The sequence below is a fragment of the Giraffa tippelskirchi genome, chromosome 11 (genome assembly GCF_054371585.1).
Source record: "Giraffa tippelskirchi isolate mGirTip1 chromosome 11, T2T-mGirTip1v1.2.pri, whole genome shotgun sequence".
NCBI classification, from domain to species: Eukaryota; Metazoa; Chordata; class Mammalia; order Artiodactyla; family Giraffidae; genus Giraffa; species Giraffa tippelskirchi.
This window is the reverse complement of record NC_137285.1, coordinates 52,844,266-52,865,771: the sequence shown is the minus strand read 5'-3', so window position 1 is coordinate 52,865,771 and position 21,506 is coordinate 52,844,266. Positions and strand designations below refer to the sequence as shown.

Here is a 21,506-nt window from a genome sequence, read left to right as displayed (position 1 = left end):
CTAGAGCTGAATTATAAATGAAGTTGCTTTGTTAAAAACGACAAAGAGTGAGTTTGTGAACTTGTGAAGTTGGAAACCAAATCAGTATTCCAAACCGAACTCGGTTGCTGCTATCTCATTAAACAGCATTGGGTAGTCATTTAAAGATCTTTATACATTTTAATTCAGGTGGTAACGTGAATTAAAACAACATTGATTTTTTTTTCCTAATTCATTCTTGGTCATGTATAACATGCTAAAAATCGAAATGAATTTAATACTATTTGAGTTTGTCTGTGTAACAGGGTATTAAATTTTTGGAGGCTTTCTTTCCCCATGCTAATTTTCATCATTTTGCTGTTCCTTTCATTTGCCTTGGAACTTTAGCTTTTTAGAATTATTATTCATTCTTTTCACCATATATCCCAATCATTAAACAATTAAACTTTGATTAGGCAGAGAAGCAAGAGACTATGTCTAATGATGAAGTTGAAACTTCCCTGAACAACCTGTTGGCTCATCTTGGAAGAAGAGTATTGTGCCAAATGATCTTTATGTGCTCATGAATAGTGTTGTAACAAAAGTGGGTGGAGAGATAAGCCTAAAGGGCAGTTTTAATGGAAGGAATGATAGTAAGATACATTTTGGATGAACATGCTAATGCTTTAACAAGATGTTATCTGCTCTTGCTGCTAAATTAGGTACATACTAAGTTAGCAGCTCCTATAGTTATGTGCTATTTTACAAAAAGAATTAGAAGAGAAAGAATATACCTTTCAGGATTTAGAAGTATCTCATATGACAGTAAAATGATTACATAGAGAACACCCATTTAACATTTAACTCAGAGTTTATGATACATTAACTCTGTGGATAGATTCTGAAAATAAAAGTGGGACAGCCGGGAAGGAAGTTCATATGAACATAGCTGTAGGCTCTACCTACCTTGAGTTTTTAGCTTTATACTGACCTCTGAAGTAACCGAGATTTTTGCTGTTGCTGTTTCCTAAATGCAGAATTTCAGAGTGGGAATATCAGGACTTTAGCTGAAGATACGCCTATATTAAACCAGGAATCTTTGGTCGTGGCATTTGGGCACAAATATTGGGAAGATTTGAGGAACTGTGAAGATTGATCATGGAAATCAAAGAGGAAGGAGCATCAGAAGAAGGCCAGAACTTTCTGCCTACACCCCAGGCAAATGACACCGGGGACTTTCAGTTCACAAGTGAGTATAAATGCACTCCCAAATTAAATAACTTTGTTCCTTTGCACTATTATTTCAGTGTTCTAAGTCTATGATACGTCTCTCTTGTTTTATCCTGGGTGAGGTGGATGATAATCTATGAAATGGTTCAATATCAACTAGAATCACTGTTCTTGAATGTGTATTAAAAACAGTATATAGTTTCTTTTTTTGTTAAGGATTTTGATCTTTATTTGAAGATCAATTGGAAAACTAAGGCAGTACTTGAATTTTGAAAAAAAATATCACTCTGGATATTGATGGAGACCTGATTGTGGATGCACAGAGAGGGTCACAGACACCATTTAGGAGGCTATTGTTGCACACTTTTTATTGAACATATTTCTACTTTCATGTGGAATTATTTTTTGAAACCTAGAAATTTTCTCTTTAACACCAAAGACATTTCAGTTGAAAACATTAGGGCACAATGATGATTACACTAGCTGCTTAGCAGTTGCTGCCATACCTAAGTCACATCAATAGAGCAAGCAAGCTTGGCTATTTGGGCAGGATTAGCATTTGAACATGAATATTGGTTTTTGCTACTCAAGTAATTAAAATCATTGGAAGAAGTATATGTTTTCTCTCATGCTTAACATTCTAGAGTTAGGGTTAGATTGTTTAGCATAAATTGTGTTTTATTTTATTTATTTAGCCAGGTATTTAGCCCTGGCAAACATATGCCTAACCTCTCATTTCATTTACATCATAAAAATAATCTTGAGAAAATGATACTGGTTGGATGAGTTTATTTGAGTAATTTGATTGTCAGAGCTTACAGCAGAATTGTTAATAACCTTTGAAAAAAAACTACAGTATTTGAAATTAATACAGACCTACCTAATAATTGTCAATCTAACCCCTCTTAGAAAGTCTAAAATTGTTAAATGTCAGTAGGAAATAAAAGTAAACATAAATGCAAAAAATATGAACTCTGTACATAAAAAACATGGTTTTTATACAAAGAGATGGTTCTAACAGTTGTCAACTGAAAAAATAATGCACAACATAAGAGTTATGAGTTATGTTTTATTGGGGCAAAATGAAAACTATAACCCGGGAGACAGCATTTCAGATAACTCTTAGAAACTGCTCCAAAGAAATAGGGGGAAAGGTCAGTGTACACGTGATTTTGGTGAAAAAGGAGTACATGCAATCAAGCACATATTTCTACAGAAGGTTTCTGCTATTCTCATGAAGGTCACTGCTAGTTATGAGGAGCAGATGTCACCATGAAAGATTTTAGTGCTTTTCTAGATATGAGGAGATGCAAGAATTGGGCTTATAAATTTGTCTCCTGAAAATATCTATCTGAAAACCTGTTCTGCCTTTTTTTTCCCCCCAAATCACAGACTGCCTCATTTATGATCTCCACCCTCAATTCCTTTCAGGGGATACTGAAGGTCAGCAGCTACAGCAGCTCATGATTTAATCCTTGCAGAGGTGGATAGCAAGTACTAATCTATAGTGGACACAGTATATTCATGACTAAATGCTAATAAATTTCAGTTTTATCTGATGGGTGCACCAGTAAAGATAAACAGGGAGAAGATTTTTATAATACTCTTTTATTTCTTGATCACCGATGAGTGGTGACAAATGACATCCCAATCCTCAGTCACTCTTTGTTTTTGTTGTTGTTGTGCTTACTTTTTGTAGTTTTATTTATTTGTTTTTATATTTTTTATGATCTCTTATTTCTTTTATTTTCTTTTTTTATTGAAGTATAGTTGGCTTACAATATTATATTAGGTGAAGGTGTACAACATAGTGATTCATTATTTTTATAGATTATATTTCATTGATGATACTGAAAAAAAATGGCTATATCCCCACTCAGCCACTCTTGTTTAGGAAGCTCTGAAACAGAGGTGTAGTCTTAATGAATCCATCTACCATTTTAATACTTGCCACAGCCTTACCTTTCTATCTTTTAACCATTAGATATTCCCATTTCCTTACCTTTGTTCTCAAACTTACTTTCCCTCCCACTTCATCTTAAATCATTTAGCCATGTTAATAGACTTTTTTTAACTGCCAAAAAAGGAGAGAACATTTAACAGAATACTGATTTGAGCTATCGATAAATTGGCAGAATAACCGCCATCATCATGTCCCAAGTAATCTAACCAGAAATAGCTCTTTAATTATTTACTATTAGCACAAGGTTGAAGTGGTGTGAAAGAGAAATCTGTGTCAGAGAAGACTTGGATGAGGTCATCCTTTGTGAAGTTTCCATTTCTGTCGACATATATATAAAAGAAACAGAAATAGTTGAAAAATATGTTTTGCATTTTTCATGCCTTACAGAAACAATATTTCTGTTTTATGGCCATGGAACTAAATAGAGCAATCAAATCTTTAGCCATCTCTAGTTTTGCTATAAATATTACATCCTGCCCTGAGAATTGACTTGTTATATATGTCTGGATGATTAACTGAGTTTATTTGTTCTGCCAAATAATGTGTTTATACATTGTGGGCAGGGAGAAAGTTACATATCTTCACAATTTTGATGAGTTAAATACCTTCAATCTGAATTTGTGCCTATTATTCATAGGTATTCAGAAGACTCCAAATGAACCACAGTTGGAATTCATCCTTGGTAAGAAATTCTATCTTATTTATTTATAGTTATAAATGTAATAACCCTTTTGTACATATAGTTTACAACTTTAGGTATGTTGCTGATATCATTGTTACTTATATCATAATATATTTTCTAAAGTTTCATGAATATTGTTCTGTAAAAAAAAAATCATTCTATAAGGTAAGTATTATTTTCCCCAGTTTATAAGTGAGGAATCTGAGCTATGGAGCAGGTCAGCTTATGACCCAAGGATTGAGGACTTCAGTGGTGATGCGTTTGTGTCTGTCAATCAGATCTGCTGACCACAAGTCCTTTGCCCAACACTTATTCTAATACAGTGACTGAAGTTTGTTGCAAGTCATTTCTCAAAATCCACGTGTCTAATTACTTACTCCTTGGGCTGTTGACTAGGCTCATGTCGAGTTTTCCTTTGTCCTTCTTTATGCCATTTACAAGGTCTGTGCTCCCCTTTTGGTCTCACTCACTCAAAAATATTCCCTTGCTCTTCCATCTTGATATTGTGGAGAGATCCTTGACTTTGAGAATTTAATTTTAATTCAAAACTTTAACTTGCTTAAGCAATTCTAAGAATCTGTCACATGTAGAAATTTATAAATTTGTCAAAGGATGAATTAAAAATGTGCACCCGTACAACACTGTAAATCAACTACACTTCAATAAAAACAATTTTTGCTTACGCAGCAGTGGTTTAAAAAAAATGCATACCCTGAGGCTGGTCCACTACTTAGCTAGTGAGTAGGAACTTGAACTGGGTATCACTACAAAGTGCCATTAGGGAATTAGTTGCAAAATGACATTTAAAGGGGGTAAAAATATGGTTCCTATGAACTATTTAGAGAGACTTTTCTTCTTCTTTCATTGTTCGGAAGTACTTTGAAAGGTCTCTAATATTTTTATATTTATTTGTATGAAATTTCACCAGATATATTTTAATACCCAACATACATATTTTATGAAGTTATGGGCAAGTTGAAACACATAACTCCACTATCTGTAATCGTTTTTAATGATTTGAAGTTCCAGTTATTTTAGGAATATATATTTTTATTATATAATGAAATGTTTCAAATTTGCATCCTTCACTCAAAATATTACATTTTGAAGCATAACTTATTGAGAAAACAATCATAATTTTTTTGGTTTTGTTTTCTTTCTCTTTCTAGTAGGTTTTATTTTTTGAACAGTTTGCAGTTCCCATCAAATTTGGACAGAAGATATAGAGGTTTCCTAGGTACTCCCCTGCCCCTACACATGTACAGCCTCCCCCATTATCAACATTCCCCTGCCAGAATGGTACATTTGTTACAGTTGATGAACTTACAGTGGCAGATTACTGTCATCCTAAGTCAATAATTTGGGGCTTCCTGGGTGACTCAGTGGTAAAGAATCAGCCTGCCAATGCAAGAGACACAGGAGACCCGGGTTCAGTCCCTGGTCAGGCAGATTCCCTGGAGAAGGAAATGGTAACCCACTCCAGTATTCTTGCCTGGAGAATCCCATGGACACAGGAGCCTCGTGGGCTATAGTCCATGGGGTCATAAAGAGTCATACATGACTGAGCGACTGAGCAACAAGTCCATAATTTACATTAGGGTTCATCCTTGCAGTTATATATTATCTATGGGTTTGGACAGTGTATAGACATATGGTCATCATTATAGTATCATACTTAGTATCTTCACTGCCCTAAAAGTTCTCTGAGCTCTGTCTATTCATCCCTGTCTTTCCAATAATGCCTGGCAACCACTGATAAAGATATACTTTATTTATTTATTTATTTGTCTAGAAAATTCTCAGATGTTGTCAGATAAAGAAAAAACCAATTTTTCAGAAAGGGAGCCAAGTATCAAAAAAGACTTTGGCACCTCTGGACTCACTAACTATAACTCTTGCTACTTGAGACTTTACTTACTCATCTTTTATTTTTAAGATAATATATTCTTTTTTTTTTTACCTTTCAGCAAGACTTCTGAAAAATGAAGATTTGTTAGACTCATTAGGAGTATTTCAAAACCCAAAGAAAGCTTTCTTACTTGAATCCTGGAGAATAGGGGAAATCTGAATTAGGCAGAAGTAATTGGAGTAGAGGCTGTTAGTCAAGCATGGAGACAGAATGCGTGGACCAAATACCTATCTTCTATTTCAATTAAAGTTACCTGTCTTTTTCAAAGACCTAACTATACTAATTGTTTTGAAAGTGCAGTCAAGTTTGGGAACAACGCTGTCATCACTTACATTTCTGGCTTGAATCATAGATTTAAGAGAGGAGCAGCTCTGAGAATTTATTCACAATAATATTTCTCCCACTTAAAAAAACAAACTTTAATTTTCTTTTTTCATATCTGTTCAAAAAATACACTAGAATTCTTAACAACAGGTAATTTTATTTTGTCATATGGCAGGAAATCCCTGATAAATAAACAAAAGAAAGTGATCTAGAATCTTCAGGAAATTTTGTTGTTGATCCTGGAATATATATTTCCTAAACTGTTTGTTATACTTCTTAGCACTTTAAAAGATCCTTAACTATACCACTTCTTGAAGATTTTTTTTAAACTATTCTTTCAAAAACATTACAGCTAAACCTATATAGGTTTTAGTGTGTATTTTTGTCACCATTTTTTTCTTTAAGTGTTTTTTTAATCTCACAAATTATTCAAGACTTCATCTATCATATACTTAGCTTCATTTCATAAGTAATAAGTGAGAGAGTAATATTTTCTTAAATATTTTTTCATTATTTAAGAACGTGCATATTTAATTAATGAGAAAGAAAGCAAAGCATCTTACTACAAAAAATCTAGAAAGAAAATGGAATAAAGGATGTAAGAGACTTTTTTCCAACTAATTTTCCAACTAAAATTATTTTGGGGTAGATTTTCTTTTATTGAAGTATAGTTGATTTACAATGTCATGTTAATTTCCACTGTACAGAAAAGTGATTCAGTTATACATACATATATACATATATATACATTTTAATATATTCTTTTCCATTATAATTTATCTCAGGATATTGAATATATCTCCCTGTGCTATACAGTAGGACTATGTTGTTTATTCATCCAAATAATTTTTTTCTTATATTTGATCCTTGATTCTGTACCAAAGTATTGAAATAAATTGAAAGTTTCAGGGCCCTTGCTTTTTAAATTAGGAACAGCCACACCAGTTTTGTAGGTGTCCTATTATTTTGTATGAGTTACTTTCATACACTGAAAGTACATTGAAACACACATTTTATACATATCAACAGCCTTGGTGTCAGTTATGATAGGAATGTGGGGACATGGTGCCAGGAGTGAAATCCCTAACAGATGCAATTAATTCATTCATCTAAATTTTACTGGGAGCATAGAAAACTTAAAAAGTACTCTCAGAAAGTATTAAGTCTTGTGTAGACAGAAACAGGGCAACTCTATAGACTGTACCTGGGGGAGAAGACTGTGCCTGGTTTGGAGAACAGAGGGCCTATTTGGGGCCTATTTTGGACATAGAGAGTCGAGGAAGACCTCTGTGTGTCCAAAGAGACTTATGCAGGGTGCGGATGCTGATTTGGAAGGTGTCCATACTGAACATAAGACCCAGGTAACTTTCCCAGCCTGAGGGGGCAGATTATAGTAGATACTCAGGCAGCAGGTAATAGGGTTGGAAGAATGAGAATACTGGGGCTCGAGGGTAGTAACGCAGGTTGTTGGTTTGATCAGGCATGAAACCAAGTTATGAGCTGAATTTTTCTTGAAGTGAAAGTGGAAATTGCAAATAGTGAAGGACTGTTTATTGGGCTACTAGAATGTCAGAGTCAGAATAGGACAATGGTAAGAGAGAAGAGGGGCTGAGCCAGGGAGTTCCTGCTCCCATGGCTTCTAGTCTCCCTCACCTACACCTCTGAACAATAGGATCAATCCTGGTGCCTGGGTGTTGCTGAGACTCTAGTGAGTAAGGGTTAGATAGAGGTGGGATTCAACGTCAAATGATTGTTCGATTCCTCGCCTTTTGTGAAGCTGTTTTCTCTTTCAAGAATGATAAAATGATTTTTTTTTTTCCAGAGACTTCTTCCTCTTGAATTGATAAATGCATCAGTTCCTTTCTACAGATTTTATTAGCACAGAAAATAAGATTAATTTGAGGTTCAAATTATTTAATAGATCCTTGCTTTATATTTGTTTTCTCTAAAGTCAATAAGCCCATATTAATATCTATAATTTTATTAGTAATATAGTGAAAACTATATCAGATGAAAATCAATAATAGGCAGAGTTACCTCTGCAATGTAGTCGTATGTCATCATACATTTTCATATAGCTAATCCTCTTTTTAAAAAATATTTATTTATTTATTTGGCTGCACCAGATCTTAAAATAGTTGCAAGCATTCGGGATCTAGTTCCCTGACCAGGGTTTGAACCCAGGACCCTTGCATTGGGAGTGTGGAGCCTTAGCCACTGAACCACAAGGGAAGTTCCCCTCTTGATTTCTGGTTTGCCCATCTCATTTCTTGACTTTTCTCCCAATACCTCAAATATAGAACCAATAAAGGAAAGTCTGAGCCACTCTACTTCATCCCCAACTCAGAGTCAATCAGCATGTGTTGTTTATTTTTTATAGTGAAACATATATATTTTAAAGATGGAAAACTATGTAGTCATTAAAAATCATCTGTCAAAAGGATATTTTATTCAACAAGGAAATATAAGAGTTGTCAAAGCGGGCTAACAAACTGCATGTATAACAAAATCCTTATTTAACTGTGTCTGTGTGCACAAGATAATAAGATTGGAAGAACAGGCACGATAGACTTTAATCGTGGTTCTCTCAACTCAGTAAAATTTCCATTTCCTTTGTTATGCTTTTCCAGAGGAAAGTATAAAGGTATTTTATTAAATCTTCCACAGTTTCTGCAACATGCTCATATAAATGTCTTCACTGTTCATTTATTTAAATAAACACCTAAATAAGCTGAACAAGAAAAGGGGGCATATTTGAAGGGGTAAAATTCTGCTGTTTGCCTTCAATTAACTCATAGTATAGCTAAACTAGTCTTAGTTTAGTTCAGCCTAAGACTCCTGAAGTCATTAAAAAGATCCTTAAAAGCTAAGCTATTTTTCAGGGTCTCTAAGAATGTAAAAAGATCACACTAATATGAGGAAAAGTAGCCAAAGGCTTTTCAAGGAAGACTTGCGTTGTGCTTAGTCGTTCAGTCATGTCTGACTCTGCGACCCCATGGACTGTAGTCCACCAGGCTCCCCTGTCCATGGGGATTCTCCAGGCAAGAACACTGGAGTGGGCTGCCATGCCCTCCTCCAGGGGATCTTCCCAACCCAGGGATAGCGTCCAGGTCTCCTGCACTGCAGGCGGATTCCTACTGTTTGAGCCAGCCAGATCTCCCTTCCAAGAAAGATTTAACTAGAGCCAGTTTGTGAAGGAAGAAAACAGCACTCGGGAGGAAAGGAGGAATCACATTCTAGACCAGGAGAGCAGCAGATGTTTGGTTCAGAACAAGATAAAGACTGAATTCAGAACACAGACTCACACCAGGTCCACACAATAAGTACTTATGTATTATTATACCAACTTATGTATTAAAATGCAGTCATCTTGTCTTCCTAGAAGAGAAAATAAAATCTGTATTCTCAAATAGGTTTCTTGATTCATATACCTCCTGGTCCTTTGAAATCATGGTATGTACTGAAAAATCAGTGATTCCAAGTACTTCATAGAAAATTATTTCACATTTACTCTGTAAGCCATGTCAGTTCTGCCATATATAATGTGACTAAATAAACAAACTGAAGTACACCCTTGTAGAAGCTCTGTTTTCTCTATGGAAGTAGAGATTTTTTTTAAAAAAGGTCTGTGGACAGGCAACCCACTATATATCTGGACCAGGTAAATGACGTGTACTAGCCTAGAATTCAGTGATTAAAATTCATTTCTATCACAGCATTATGTCATGGTACAAAGGCAAGATGTCCTTGGGTTGGTAACTTCAAATATTAGAGTGGCATTCAATAAGTACAAGGAGAATGTTGATTCTAAAGGCTTTGTTCTTCTGTTGGATCATATATGTGTTTCTACTTACTGATTTTAGATTTTCTATAAACAGCTACCATATATCTGATAGCCCAACTAGGAAAAAAAAAAAAGTCATGTAAATCATGTGATCAGTTTTCTGTGTTCAGAATTTGAAAATGTGTATAAAATATGCCCAAATTGACAAGCTGCACAAAAACTGTCTCATCTCTTTATAGAGGCGGCTTTTATAGCTTGCTAAGGCTTTCATTAGCCTGCATGTCAGATCCATTCATAGTTTATGAATTGCTATAAATCAGTCATTGTTTTGTATGTTTCTCGGAAAGAAAAAAAATTAAGGAAGGCAAACTCGCCAGTTTTCTTCTGTGTTCACACTTCTGCTGATCTGTGTTTTATAAATGATCATAAAGCTCTGACTTTTTTAAAGCTCCAATGGGAGAATGGAGGATTTTACTATATCTTCAGTATTTTTACCTTCTATGTGGTATTATAGGTAAGCTAAAGGGAATACCAAGCACAGAGGTATATTTTTATATTTAATCTATTGATAAAGATATTAATAAAAATATTACCTCTTCATATAAGCTGCAGGATGATTTTCAAGCATGAGAAGCAACTGTTAAGAATGCACTTCCTCTATTTTGTTGCTTCATTATAAGTTTATGGCCATTTTCTTTATTCCTATAGTATGATACTTCCCTTATAAGGCATTGCATTCCATTGAACAGTAATTTTGAGGAGCACCTTCTAAGGACAAGGCATTATGGGCACAGTAAAAGCTACTGTTTTTTGAGCACCTGCCATGTGCTTATCTCTTTGCAAACAAGATACTATGTTTTTCCTACCACAGTTCTACAGGATAATAACGTTAAAAATAGCATACAGAGTGAGGTAAGTCAGAAAGAGAAAAACAAATATCATCTATTAACATATATATTAATATATGGAATATAGAAAAACATTACAGATGAACCTATTTGCAGGGCAGGAATAGAGACACAGAGAACATATATGTGGATATGGTGGGGGAGGTGAGAGGGATAAAGCTAGTGGGAGGTTCCCGTATAGCACAAGGAGCTCAACTCAGTGCTCTGTGATGATCCAGAGGGTTGGGTGGGAGGGAGACTCAAGAGGTAGGGGATATATGTATACATATGGCTGATTCATTTTGTTGAACAGCAAAAACTAATACAACATTGTAAAGCAATTATACTCCAATTAAAAAAAAAATGTGTTGTTGTTCAGTTGCTAAGTCATGTCAGACTCTTTTCGACCCTATGGATTATAGCACACCAGGCTCCCCTGTCTTCCACTATCTCTCAGAGTTTGCTCAAATTCATGTCCATTGAGTCAGTGATGCCATCCAACCATCTCATCCTCTGTTGCCCCTTTCTCCTCCTGCCCTCAATCTTTCCCAGTATCAGGATCTTTTCCAATGAGTCGGCTCTTCACATCTGGTGGCCAAAATATTGGAACTTCAGCTTCAGCATCAGTCCTTTTATTGAATATTCAGGGTTGATTTACTGTAGGATTGATTGGTTTGATCTCCTTGCAATCCAAGAGAATTCTCTAGCACCACAATTTGAAAGTATCAATTCTTCAGCGCTCAGCCTTCTTTATGGTTCACCTCTCACATCCATACATGACTACTGGAAAAACCACAGCTTTGACTATATGGACCTTTGTTGGCAAAGTGATGTCTCTGCTTTTTAATATGCTGACTAGGTTTATCTTAGCTTTCCTTCCAAGGAGCAAGTGTCTTTTAATTTCATGGCTGTAGTCACCATCTACAGTGATTTTGGAGCCCAAGAAAATAAAATGTTTCACTGATTCTACTTTTTTTCCCTTCTACTTGCCATGGAGTGATAGCAAGTAGATCTTAGGTCTTAGATGCCATGATGTTAGTTTTTTGAATGTTGAGTTTTAAGCCAGTTTTTTTCACTCTCTTTCATCCTCATCAAGAGGCTCTTAAAATAGTTTCTCTTCATTTTCTGCCATTAAAGTGGTATTATTTGCATATCTGAGATTATTGATATTTCTCCCAACAATCATGATTCCAGTTTGTGATTCATCCAGGATGGCATTTCGCATGATGTACTCTGCGAGGAGTTAAATAAGCAAGGTTACAATATACAGCCTTGTCATACTCCTTTCCCAATTTTGAACTAGTGCATTGTTCTATGTCTGGTTCTCATGTTGCTTCTTGACCTGCATACAGGTTTTTCAGGGGACAGATAAGGTGGTCTGGTTCTCCCATTTCTTCAAGGATTTTCTTAAAAACTCTGTTAGCCTTTGTCCTGCTTCATTTTGTACTCCAAGGGCAAACTTGTCTGTTATTCCAGGTATCTCTTGACTTCCTGCTTTTGCATTCCAATCCCTTATGATGAAAAGGACCTCATTTTTGGTTTTAGTTCTAGAAGATATTGTAGGTCTTCGTAGATCCAGTCAACTTCTGCTTCTTCGGCATCAGTGTTTGGGGCATAGGCAGCTTACTGCGACGTTGAATGGTTTGCCTTGGAAACAAACTGAGATCATTCTGTCGTTTTTGAGGTTGCACCCAAGCACTGTATTTCAGATTCTTTTGTTGACCATGAGGGCTACTCCATTTCTTCTAAGGGATTCTTGCCCACAATAGTAGCTATAATGGTCATCTGAGTTAAATTTGCCCATTTCTGTCCATTTTAATTCACTGATTCATAAGATATTGATCAATGTTTACCCTTGCCATCTCCTGATTGACCACATCCAATTTATCTTGATTCATGGACCTAACATTCCAGGTTCCTATGCAATATTGTTCTTCACGGTATTGGACTTTCACCACCAGACACATCTAAAACTGAACGTCATTTCCACTTTGGCCCAGCTGCTTCCCTCTTTCTGGAGCTATTAGTAATTGCCCTCTACTCTTCCCCAGTAGCATATTGGACACCTTCAGACCTCGGGGGCTCATGTTCTGGTGTCATATCTTTTTGCCTTTTCATACTGTTCATGGGATTCTGGCAAGAATACTGGAGTAGGTTTCCATTTCCTCCTCCAGTAGACCACGTTTTGTCAGAATTCTCCATGATGATGATGGTCCACCCATCTTCGGTCGCCCTGCGTAGCATGGCTCATAGCTTCATTGAGTTACATAAGCCCGTTTGCCACAACAAGGCTGTGATCCATAAAGGGGAATTTAAAAAAATAGCTAACATTTATTGGTTGCTTGTTCGTTCAATGTACATTGTTCTAAATAATCTACATATACTATTTAATTCTCACAATTCCATTGTAAGATAAATGCTCTGTTATCATCTTTGTTTTATCGGAAAAGATACTTAGACATAAACAAGTAAAGTAATTTTAACCCAGGAGTCTCCCATATTATCTTCAATGGAAAGATGAAAACTCTAAGATTCCCAGTGGTCAACTTTCCAAAGATTTTATGGAAGATGAGTGTCAGCGTCAGGATCCATGTTGAGTTTTGTGTGATCTGAAGCTCCTGCTTTTAACCATCAGGCTATACTCCCTCCTTGTTTCTAAAAAATTTCCAAGACATTATAGAAACAAACTATAAATTCAGGCAGATTATGATGAGGGCGAAATAAAGACATCAGTCAAGGATTATGGAAGTACTGAGCAAGCAGTGATTAACTATAACTGTGGCATCAGAGACAACATTTCAGAGGAAGTGGCATTTGGACCAGGTCTGGAAGATGAGCAGAATTTCTGCTGGTTTAGAAGAAACACAAGAGACAATGCAGGCGAAGGTGGTAGCTAACTACACGGAAAAAAAACAACAAAAACCTACAGCACGTTTCCCAGGGTGATGAGTTTAATGCTCATTTTCATTTTCCTCTTTATTACTTATAATCCCACTCTGAAAATAAATTAAGGCTCTAGAAATCCTCTTGCAATATTTTACAATTGTCACACATACGTTAGAAGCTTGTTTTAAAATTCTAAACGAATGCAAGTCTTTAAACATTATTGGATCTCTTGCAAATTGTATTTGGGTATCAGGAAGAACTGAGTCTTACTGGCTTTGGAGCTAAGCTAGAGTGAAACTCAGGGAAGGTTCAGGCCATGCTGAGCTGGACACAACAGGCTCTGCGCCATGCTGTGCCCCTGACAACTGCCTACCTATGCAGAGTTTACAGACACAAGAATTTGCCTGACTTGTTTTTCTTGGAGCTGTCTCAGTTTTGACAGAATTGAGTACCTAGCAGTACTTTTGAAGAGAGATTTTTTCAGAACAACAGTGTATCAGCACAGCAACCAGAATAACAGACAATGATTTTGCATTCTGGGTTCAAATTTCAGTCTGTAATCTGAATGGGGAGGTAATGGGAGTGGGAAGACTGCTCTTGCCTTTAGCAATGTGTTTGTTACTAGCTAAAGAAATGACACAATGTCTCTGATTCTCTATTTTCTTTTCTGTAGACTAGGAAGGAGTCTCAGTAACTACCTGCTATAGTTCTTGTTAGGATTAAATGAATTGATATATAGAAGCACCTGAAATGATATCTGTACCAATATACTCGATGATTGGTTAACCTTTGCTACTTTGGATATAACCTTGGATAAATCACTTTGTCGTACTCAGCGAGTACTTTTTTGAACAGGGGTCTTGGAACTGCATTTTTGTGCATGACGGTTGCTATCACACATTGAACTCCCAAGTGCCTGGTGTTGAGTCTTACTGGCTTTGAGGCTGCACTAGATGAAACTCAGAGAAGCCTCAAGCCATGCTGAGCACGAGCCAGCAGAGTCTGTAGCCACGCTGTGCCTGTGACGGTTGTCTGCCGATGCAGAGCTTACAGACACAGGAACCCCTCGTGTGGCTTTTCCCATTTTATCTCTGATCTTACAACAGACCTGCCAGGTACTGCTTACTATTCCCCTTTCACAGCTGAAGTTAGTCATTTGCCTAAGGGCATAGGACTTGGCGTGGAGGAATATAGAGTCTTAATTCCAAAAGTCATGTTCATTGCAGCCAATTGCTAAAAGTTCAGGATGGGGGAAGGGAAGACCAGAAAAGGTTATGTAAGACCAGCATCATGTTTCTGTACTGCTGAAATAATGAAAGATTTAATCGAAGGATGAGAAAATGAACCAATTAGAGCTTCCATTTTTTAAAAAATAATGTTTATGTATCTGGCTGTTCTGGGTCTTTGTTGTGGCATGCGGGGTCTAGCTCCCTAATCAGGGATCGAACCCGGGCCCCTGCATTGGGAGCGTGGAGTCTTAGCCACTGGACCACCAGGGAAGTCCCTCAATTAGAGCTTCTTAACAGGACTGTCACGTGAGTAGCGGTTTCTGGTGACTCAAGATTTAATGCATGCTGCCTCTGAAACACAGCTGTTCTTATCGCCACTGGTCATAATTCTAGCTTGGTATCCCTTAGGAGGTTGAGATTCGTGGCATCAGTTAATAAATGAAAAGTACATAAGAGAACAAATGTCTTTTTTGGCCTCACTTCCTATTTGCCAGGAGTGTACCATTTAACTGAAGTTTGTTGCTGTGAATTATATCAAATATACCTATTCTTCTGTTCCCATCTCTTTCTAAATAATATACCACAGGAACATTTAGTTAAGGAAGGTCAAAATTGATTATTCCACATGGCTTTAGCAAATTATTTGTTAAATTAGAGGGGTTTTTTTACACATTCACATTCTACCTTCTGTATCTGTCTCTCATGCATGATCAACATGCTCCATCCCATTTATTTATCTTTGTGTGTGATTTACCTAATTACTTTCTTTGCTCCATTGTCTAATCACTGAAAATGCTGGTCACTGGAACAGGTCTACCTTACAGCATCTGTTGCTACTTATGGGTGATTGAGGAATCAGGACTGCCTTGCAGCTTTGTTCGTTAGGAAGCCGCTGAGGTTATGAGGGAGCAAGGTCCCATGATGCTGTTGTGTGTGTGTGGCTGAAACTTGTCAGTGCAGCTTCTTGTTGAGCAGATGGCATCCAAATATCCTAGGCTACCTGGGAACCAAGCCTGGGAAAAGACCTGGTAGAGATTAAAGAATAGTCCCTCCCCATGTTCACTGTTTGGCTTCTCCAATGGGTCAGTGGTCAGTGGATCTACCTGCAATGAGGGAGATGCGGGTTCAATCCCTGGGTCAGGAAGAGCCCCTGGACAAGGAGACACTCTGGTATTCTTGCCTGGAGAATCCCATGGGCAGAGAAGCCTCATGGGCTACACTCCATAGGGTCACAAAGAGTTGGACATGACTGCACGCCTGAGCGTGCACGTCCACTGTACAGAACAGTCTTCTCCCAAATGCTTCTTACTTAAGCTTTGACTTTCTGCAGTTGGCAATGGTGCTCTTCCGGTTTTACAACAGCAGAAACTGACTCTCAGAGCGGTTGAGTGACTTACCTGAGCTCCTGTATCTGGTACAGGAAAGCCCACAGCTTTTCAAGTGCTCAGCCCCTTACTCCTCCATTGCTTCTCCTTAACCATGGCAGAGACTGCTCTTGGCTGTCATCTCTGGGGGTAGGTGGCAGAAATCAGCTTGAACAGGCAAGTTATTCCCACATCAAACCTTGTTCAGAGTATCAGTTTTACCCTAATATTCACAAAACTTAAAACACCCTCTTGCTCTAAACAGTTTCAAAGTCCATGGCTTTCAACAATACTTACAGGTCTTTAGCTCCAAAATTTGTTAATTCTTGCCTTCACTTCTCTTTTTTCTTTCTTTTTTAATTGAAATGTACTTGATGAACAATGTTGTGTTACATTCAAGTGTACAGCAAAATGATTCATTTATACATATACATATATATATATATTCTTTTTTTCAGATTCTTTTCCTTTATATGTTATCACAAGATAACTGAGTATAATTCTCTATGCTATACAGTAGGTCCTTGTTGGTTACCTATTTTATATATAGTGGTGTGTATCTGTTGATTCCAAACTCCTGATTTCTCTCTTCCCCACTCCTTTCCACTTTGGTAACCATAAATTCATTTTCTGTGTCTGTGAGTCTGTTTTTGTTTTGTTAATAAGTTCATTTGTACCATTTTTCTAGATTCCACATTTAAGTTATATCATTATCTCTGTCTTTCTCTGACTTGCCACTTAATATGATAATCTTCCTCCTCCCTTTTTCAACTGGCCAGTAAATATCTCCACTTGCTCATCTGGAAGGTCTTTTTTTAAGGATATCAAATATTTATTGCATATTTATTACGTTCCTGGTACTTCCCCAATTTTGTCTCATGTAATACTCATAATAACTCTGATTAGGCACCATTCAGTTCAGATGCTCAGTCGTGTCCGACTCTTCATAACCCCATGGACTGCAGCACGCCAGGCTTCCCTGTCCATCACCATCATGAATGTTGAGTTTAGTTTCTAGGCACCATTATCAACTACATTTTGAAACTGAATTATGGAGGACCTGAGGAGTTGAGATTTGAATCCAGGCAGGCTCACTCTAGAGCCCATTTTCTTAGTCACTGTGGATTGTGCAACTTTAGAGGAATTCAAGAAGGAAAATGTACTTTTGACTATTTCAGACACCAAGAGTTGTTTTGTTGTTAAGGGGAAGAAATATCCTGGACTTAAATAAATCAAGGAAGATGCATGAGAAGGGAACACACTTTTAAGACCAAGGTTTCTAACCAGAATTCTCCCTCACTTTTTTTATTTCTCATTGTATCTTTAATTCTGTGTCTGAGAGGTAAACCATCAGATCTTAGGTTCTGGTCCCTGGAGCACTTGAAGAAGGAAATGGCAGCCCACCCCAGTATTCTTGCCTGGAGAATCCCATGGACGAGGAGCCTGGTGGGCTACAGTCCATGTGGTCACAGAGTCAGACATGACTGAGTAACTAACACCCCCCCTGGAGCACTTCCTTCTCTAATTTTGATCCTTGCTCTCCATGCCACAGTGTCATTTGCTCAAGACCCTTGACCTCCTACGAGGTATTTTAAACTCAAGATAGTTAAACCCTTGATTCCCATTTCTGTCCACCAAACATTTCACTTCCCCAACGATATCCATCTCCTTAAAATATATCATCATCCACTCAGTTCAGTTCAGTTCAGTTTCTCAGTCATGTCCGACTCTTTGCGACCCCATGAACCGAAGCACGCCAGGCCTCCCTGTCCATCACCAACTCCCTGAGTCCACCCAAACCCATGTCCATCGAGTCGGTGGTGCCATCCAGCCATCTCATCCTCTGTCGTCCCCTTCTCCTCCTGCCCTCAATCTTTCCCAGCATCAGGGTCTTTTCCAACGAGTCAGCTCTTCGCATCAGGACCATCCATTAGGTTATGCAAACCCTCAAACTCTCTTTCTTGATTCTTCTTTTTCCCTAACGTCATGTCAAATCCATCATCAAGTCCTATATTTTTTGTGTTGAAAATATATTTGGAATTTGACACCTCTATCCGTTGCCACCAACAGCATTCAATTCTCAGCGGCTATCACCTCTCACCTGGGATGGTTACCAAAGTCCTCCTGGGTCTGCTTGCATCTGCTCTTGCCCCTTCACACTCTCTTCCTAGTGAAAGAGCCAGAATAAATAATTTAAAAATAGAATTGTGATTTCTGTACTTCCCTAGTTAAAACCCTTCGGGGGCTTCTAAGTGAAATCACTTAGAATAAAATTGACAGTAAGACAAATATGATATCACTTATACTTGGAACCCACTTTTTAAAAAATAATATAAATGAACTTATTTACAAAACAAAAACAGACACACAGATTTTGGTAACAAACTTATTGGTTACCAAAGAGGAAAGTCAGGGGAGGACTAAATTAGGAACTTGGAATTAACATACAAACACAAATATATATGAAATAGGTAATCAATAAGAAGCTACTGCATAGGACAGGACATTCTAGTCAACAGTCTGAAAAACCTATATGGGAAAAGAATCTGAAAAATAATGGAATATATATATAACTAAATCACTGCGCTGTACACCTGGAACTAACACAACATTGTAAGTCAACTATACTCCAATAAAAATTTTTTAAAAAAGACTAAAATTGAAATATCTTCCCACACTTTAGATGGATCTTGGGGAGCAGGCCCTTACCTGCTCTGATCTTCCAGCTCACTCTGCAGCCTCACTCTCATCCTTATGCATTTTCTTTTTGCTTCTCAAACAAGCCAGACATTTGAGTCTTGACATTTGTTCTCCCCTCCTCAGCTGGTTCTCAGTATGTTTTAGATCACAACTCAGATTTCCCCTCATCAGATAAGCTTTTCCTGATCCGTGCTCCCCCCAACACTCTCAATTTAATCACTCTGTTTAAAATTCTCACTTAATTATTTTTTTTTTTTAACTTTATGTCTTGCTAGACTCTAAGCTTCATAAAACAAGGAACTTGCTTTCCTGTTCACTGCTATGAGGCTGTCATCTAGAATCATGCTGGGCACATTGAGATATTCAGTAAATATCCATGAGCTGAATGTAGGCATGAAAGCCATTGCTTCTTGACTTACATTGCTTCATAAAATAAATTTCTAGATTTAGAAATGACCTTGAAATGTTTTATAATTTTTGCTAACACAATTGTTTGTAAAAAGCAATTCATTTTAGTATTCTCAGTGAAGACAATTATTTAACTGTTGATATTTTGTTGTTAGCAAGTTATATTAAGAAGGGCAGAACCTGACTGCCCTTGGGGTTCATCTAGAGAGAACCGACAGGAAGAATCAGTCATGGGCAGAGTTGATCAAATAGGTTCTGTAACTAGACTGGATAGTTGACAATTGCTTTCTGTGTGGATTTTATGTCCAAAATTCTTCACAAAGTGACTTTAAGATTCCTGTATTATGATAGCATTAGGAAGTAAACCATTCCCTGTGAAAGTATTAGTCGCTCAGTCGTGTTCAACTCTTTACAACCCCATGGACTATAGCCTGCGAGGCTCCTCTGTCCATGGAATTCTCCAGGCCAGAATACTAGAGTGGGTAGCCATTCCCTTCTTCCTGACCCAGGGATTGAACTCTGGTCTGCTGCATTGCAGGCAGATTCTTTACCGTCTGCGCCACCAAGAAAGCTCCCTCATCTTCCTAGAGAGAAGCTCTTAAGCACACACACACACACACACACACACACACACACAAATAACGAGAAGCGAAGCTCTTAAGCACACACACACACACACACACACACACACACACACACACACACACACACACACAAATAACGAGAAGCGAAACAGACAACTAAATAGCAGAAATGGACTGAGGTCCAGAGATTTGAGCCTAGATTTGAGCCTACCATGGGTAACCTTGAACGGAGGCAGTCCAAGGGCAGCATTTGAGAACATGGGCTGGGCTGCCTTTCTGAGCACATTTGAATCCTGATTCTGCTACTGGCTTCCTGTGCAGTTGTGAAAAATTCATCTTTCCTGAGCTATTTTGTGAATTAAATGAGGTAGTGTGCTTAAAGCACTAAGAATGGTGTCAGGTGTATAAATTATTGCTTAAGTGATATCTTAAAATTACTATTCTGGGTTAATCCCTTACCTTCTCTGAAAATGTGAGTCCTTATCTATAAGTAAGTTGTATATAGTCATTCTTATTTCACAGAGTATTTGAGCTATGAAACATGAAAGGAAGAAGCACATTATTAATACATCATTAGGAAATTAATGTATCATTTTTCCCTACATGTTTAATTAGATCTTCACAAGCACCCAGTGGGAATAACTGTAATTTATTGTCCTTATTTCCTGATGAGGATACTGAGATTCTATAACAAATCTGAAGTCATTTGGTCAGGACTGAGATCTATGACCCTGAGCCTTTGACTTTACCGCACAGAGCAAGAAAGAACTGCCAAAGATACCTGGTGGCTCAGATGGTAAGGAATCACCTGGTTTGATCCCTGGGTCCGGAAGATCCCCTGCAGAAGGGACTGGCTACCCACTCCAGTATTCTTTCCTGGAGAATTCCATGGACAGAGAGAGGAGCCTGTTGGCCTACAGTCCATGGGGTCGCAAAGAGTCGAACTCGGCTGAGCGACTAACACTTTCACTTTCACGCAGAGCAAGAAAGAACTGCCAAGGAGACCTTCAAACAGAAGGTGTCTCATAGTCTTATCTTATCTAGTCCCACGTGTGTTTTGAAATTGCTGAGAAGGTGGTTATTCTCTAGTTTAGTTGGGGTAAGGTAAACCACGGCTCCTTGGTTCTGAAACTACCTGTATAGCTAGGGCTTTGAAGCATTCTACATGCAACTCACAGGCACCCTGCTTGAGGCTCTCCCTGAAGATCCCAAATATTCTGAGACGTGTGCTCTTCGTTTCCTTCAAACTCTGATTCTCTTAGAGCCACTCTCTCCCACTCTCAAGCTGTCTGATCTGGGCTATGTCCATGTGGATTTTGCTCCAAATAACTAGACCCTTTCTGCCTTCAAGCTAGCCCATATTTGATTTCTCACCCGCAGATCCACTGTCTTCCTCCTCTTTGTGTCCTGTCTACTGGTTCACTAGTCATTTCTAGCTGTAGCTTATCGGTCCCAAGCTTGTGTTATGTCCTGTGAGTCAACCATCTTATGATGGGAAAATTGACACTCTCAAATCTCCATATTCAACATGAATATTTAGCTTTGCTTTTGTCTACAAAAGAATCACACCTATGCCTGACGCAAGGAACTCAAGAAAG

The 21,506-nt window shown here is 37.7% G+C and overlaps 1 protein-coding gene across 44 annotated transcripts in view; it reads left to right on the top strand.

The window, feature by feature from the left end:
• Positions 1-21,506, top strand: part of INPP4B (inositol polyphosphate-4-phosphatase type II B) — an 802,877-nt gene that overhangs the window by 411,315 nt on the left and 370,056 nt on the right. For all 44 annotated transcript variants that reach the window (XM_081543596.1, XM_081543565.1, XM_081543580.1 and 41 more), the window contains 2 exons: positions 996-1,207; positions 3,789-3,833. In XM_081543596.1, coding sequence (XP_081399722.1) covers positions 1,117-1,207; positions 3,789-3,833 — 136 coding nt within the window. In that variant the 5' untranslated portion in view covers positions 996-1,116. The remainder of the gene's footprint in view (positions 1-995; positions 1,208-3,788; positions 3,834-21,506) is intronic.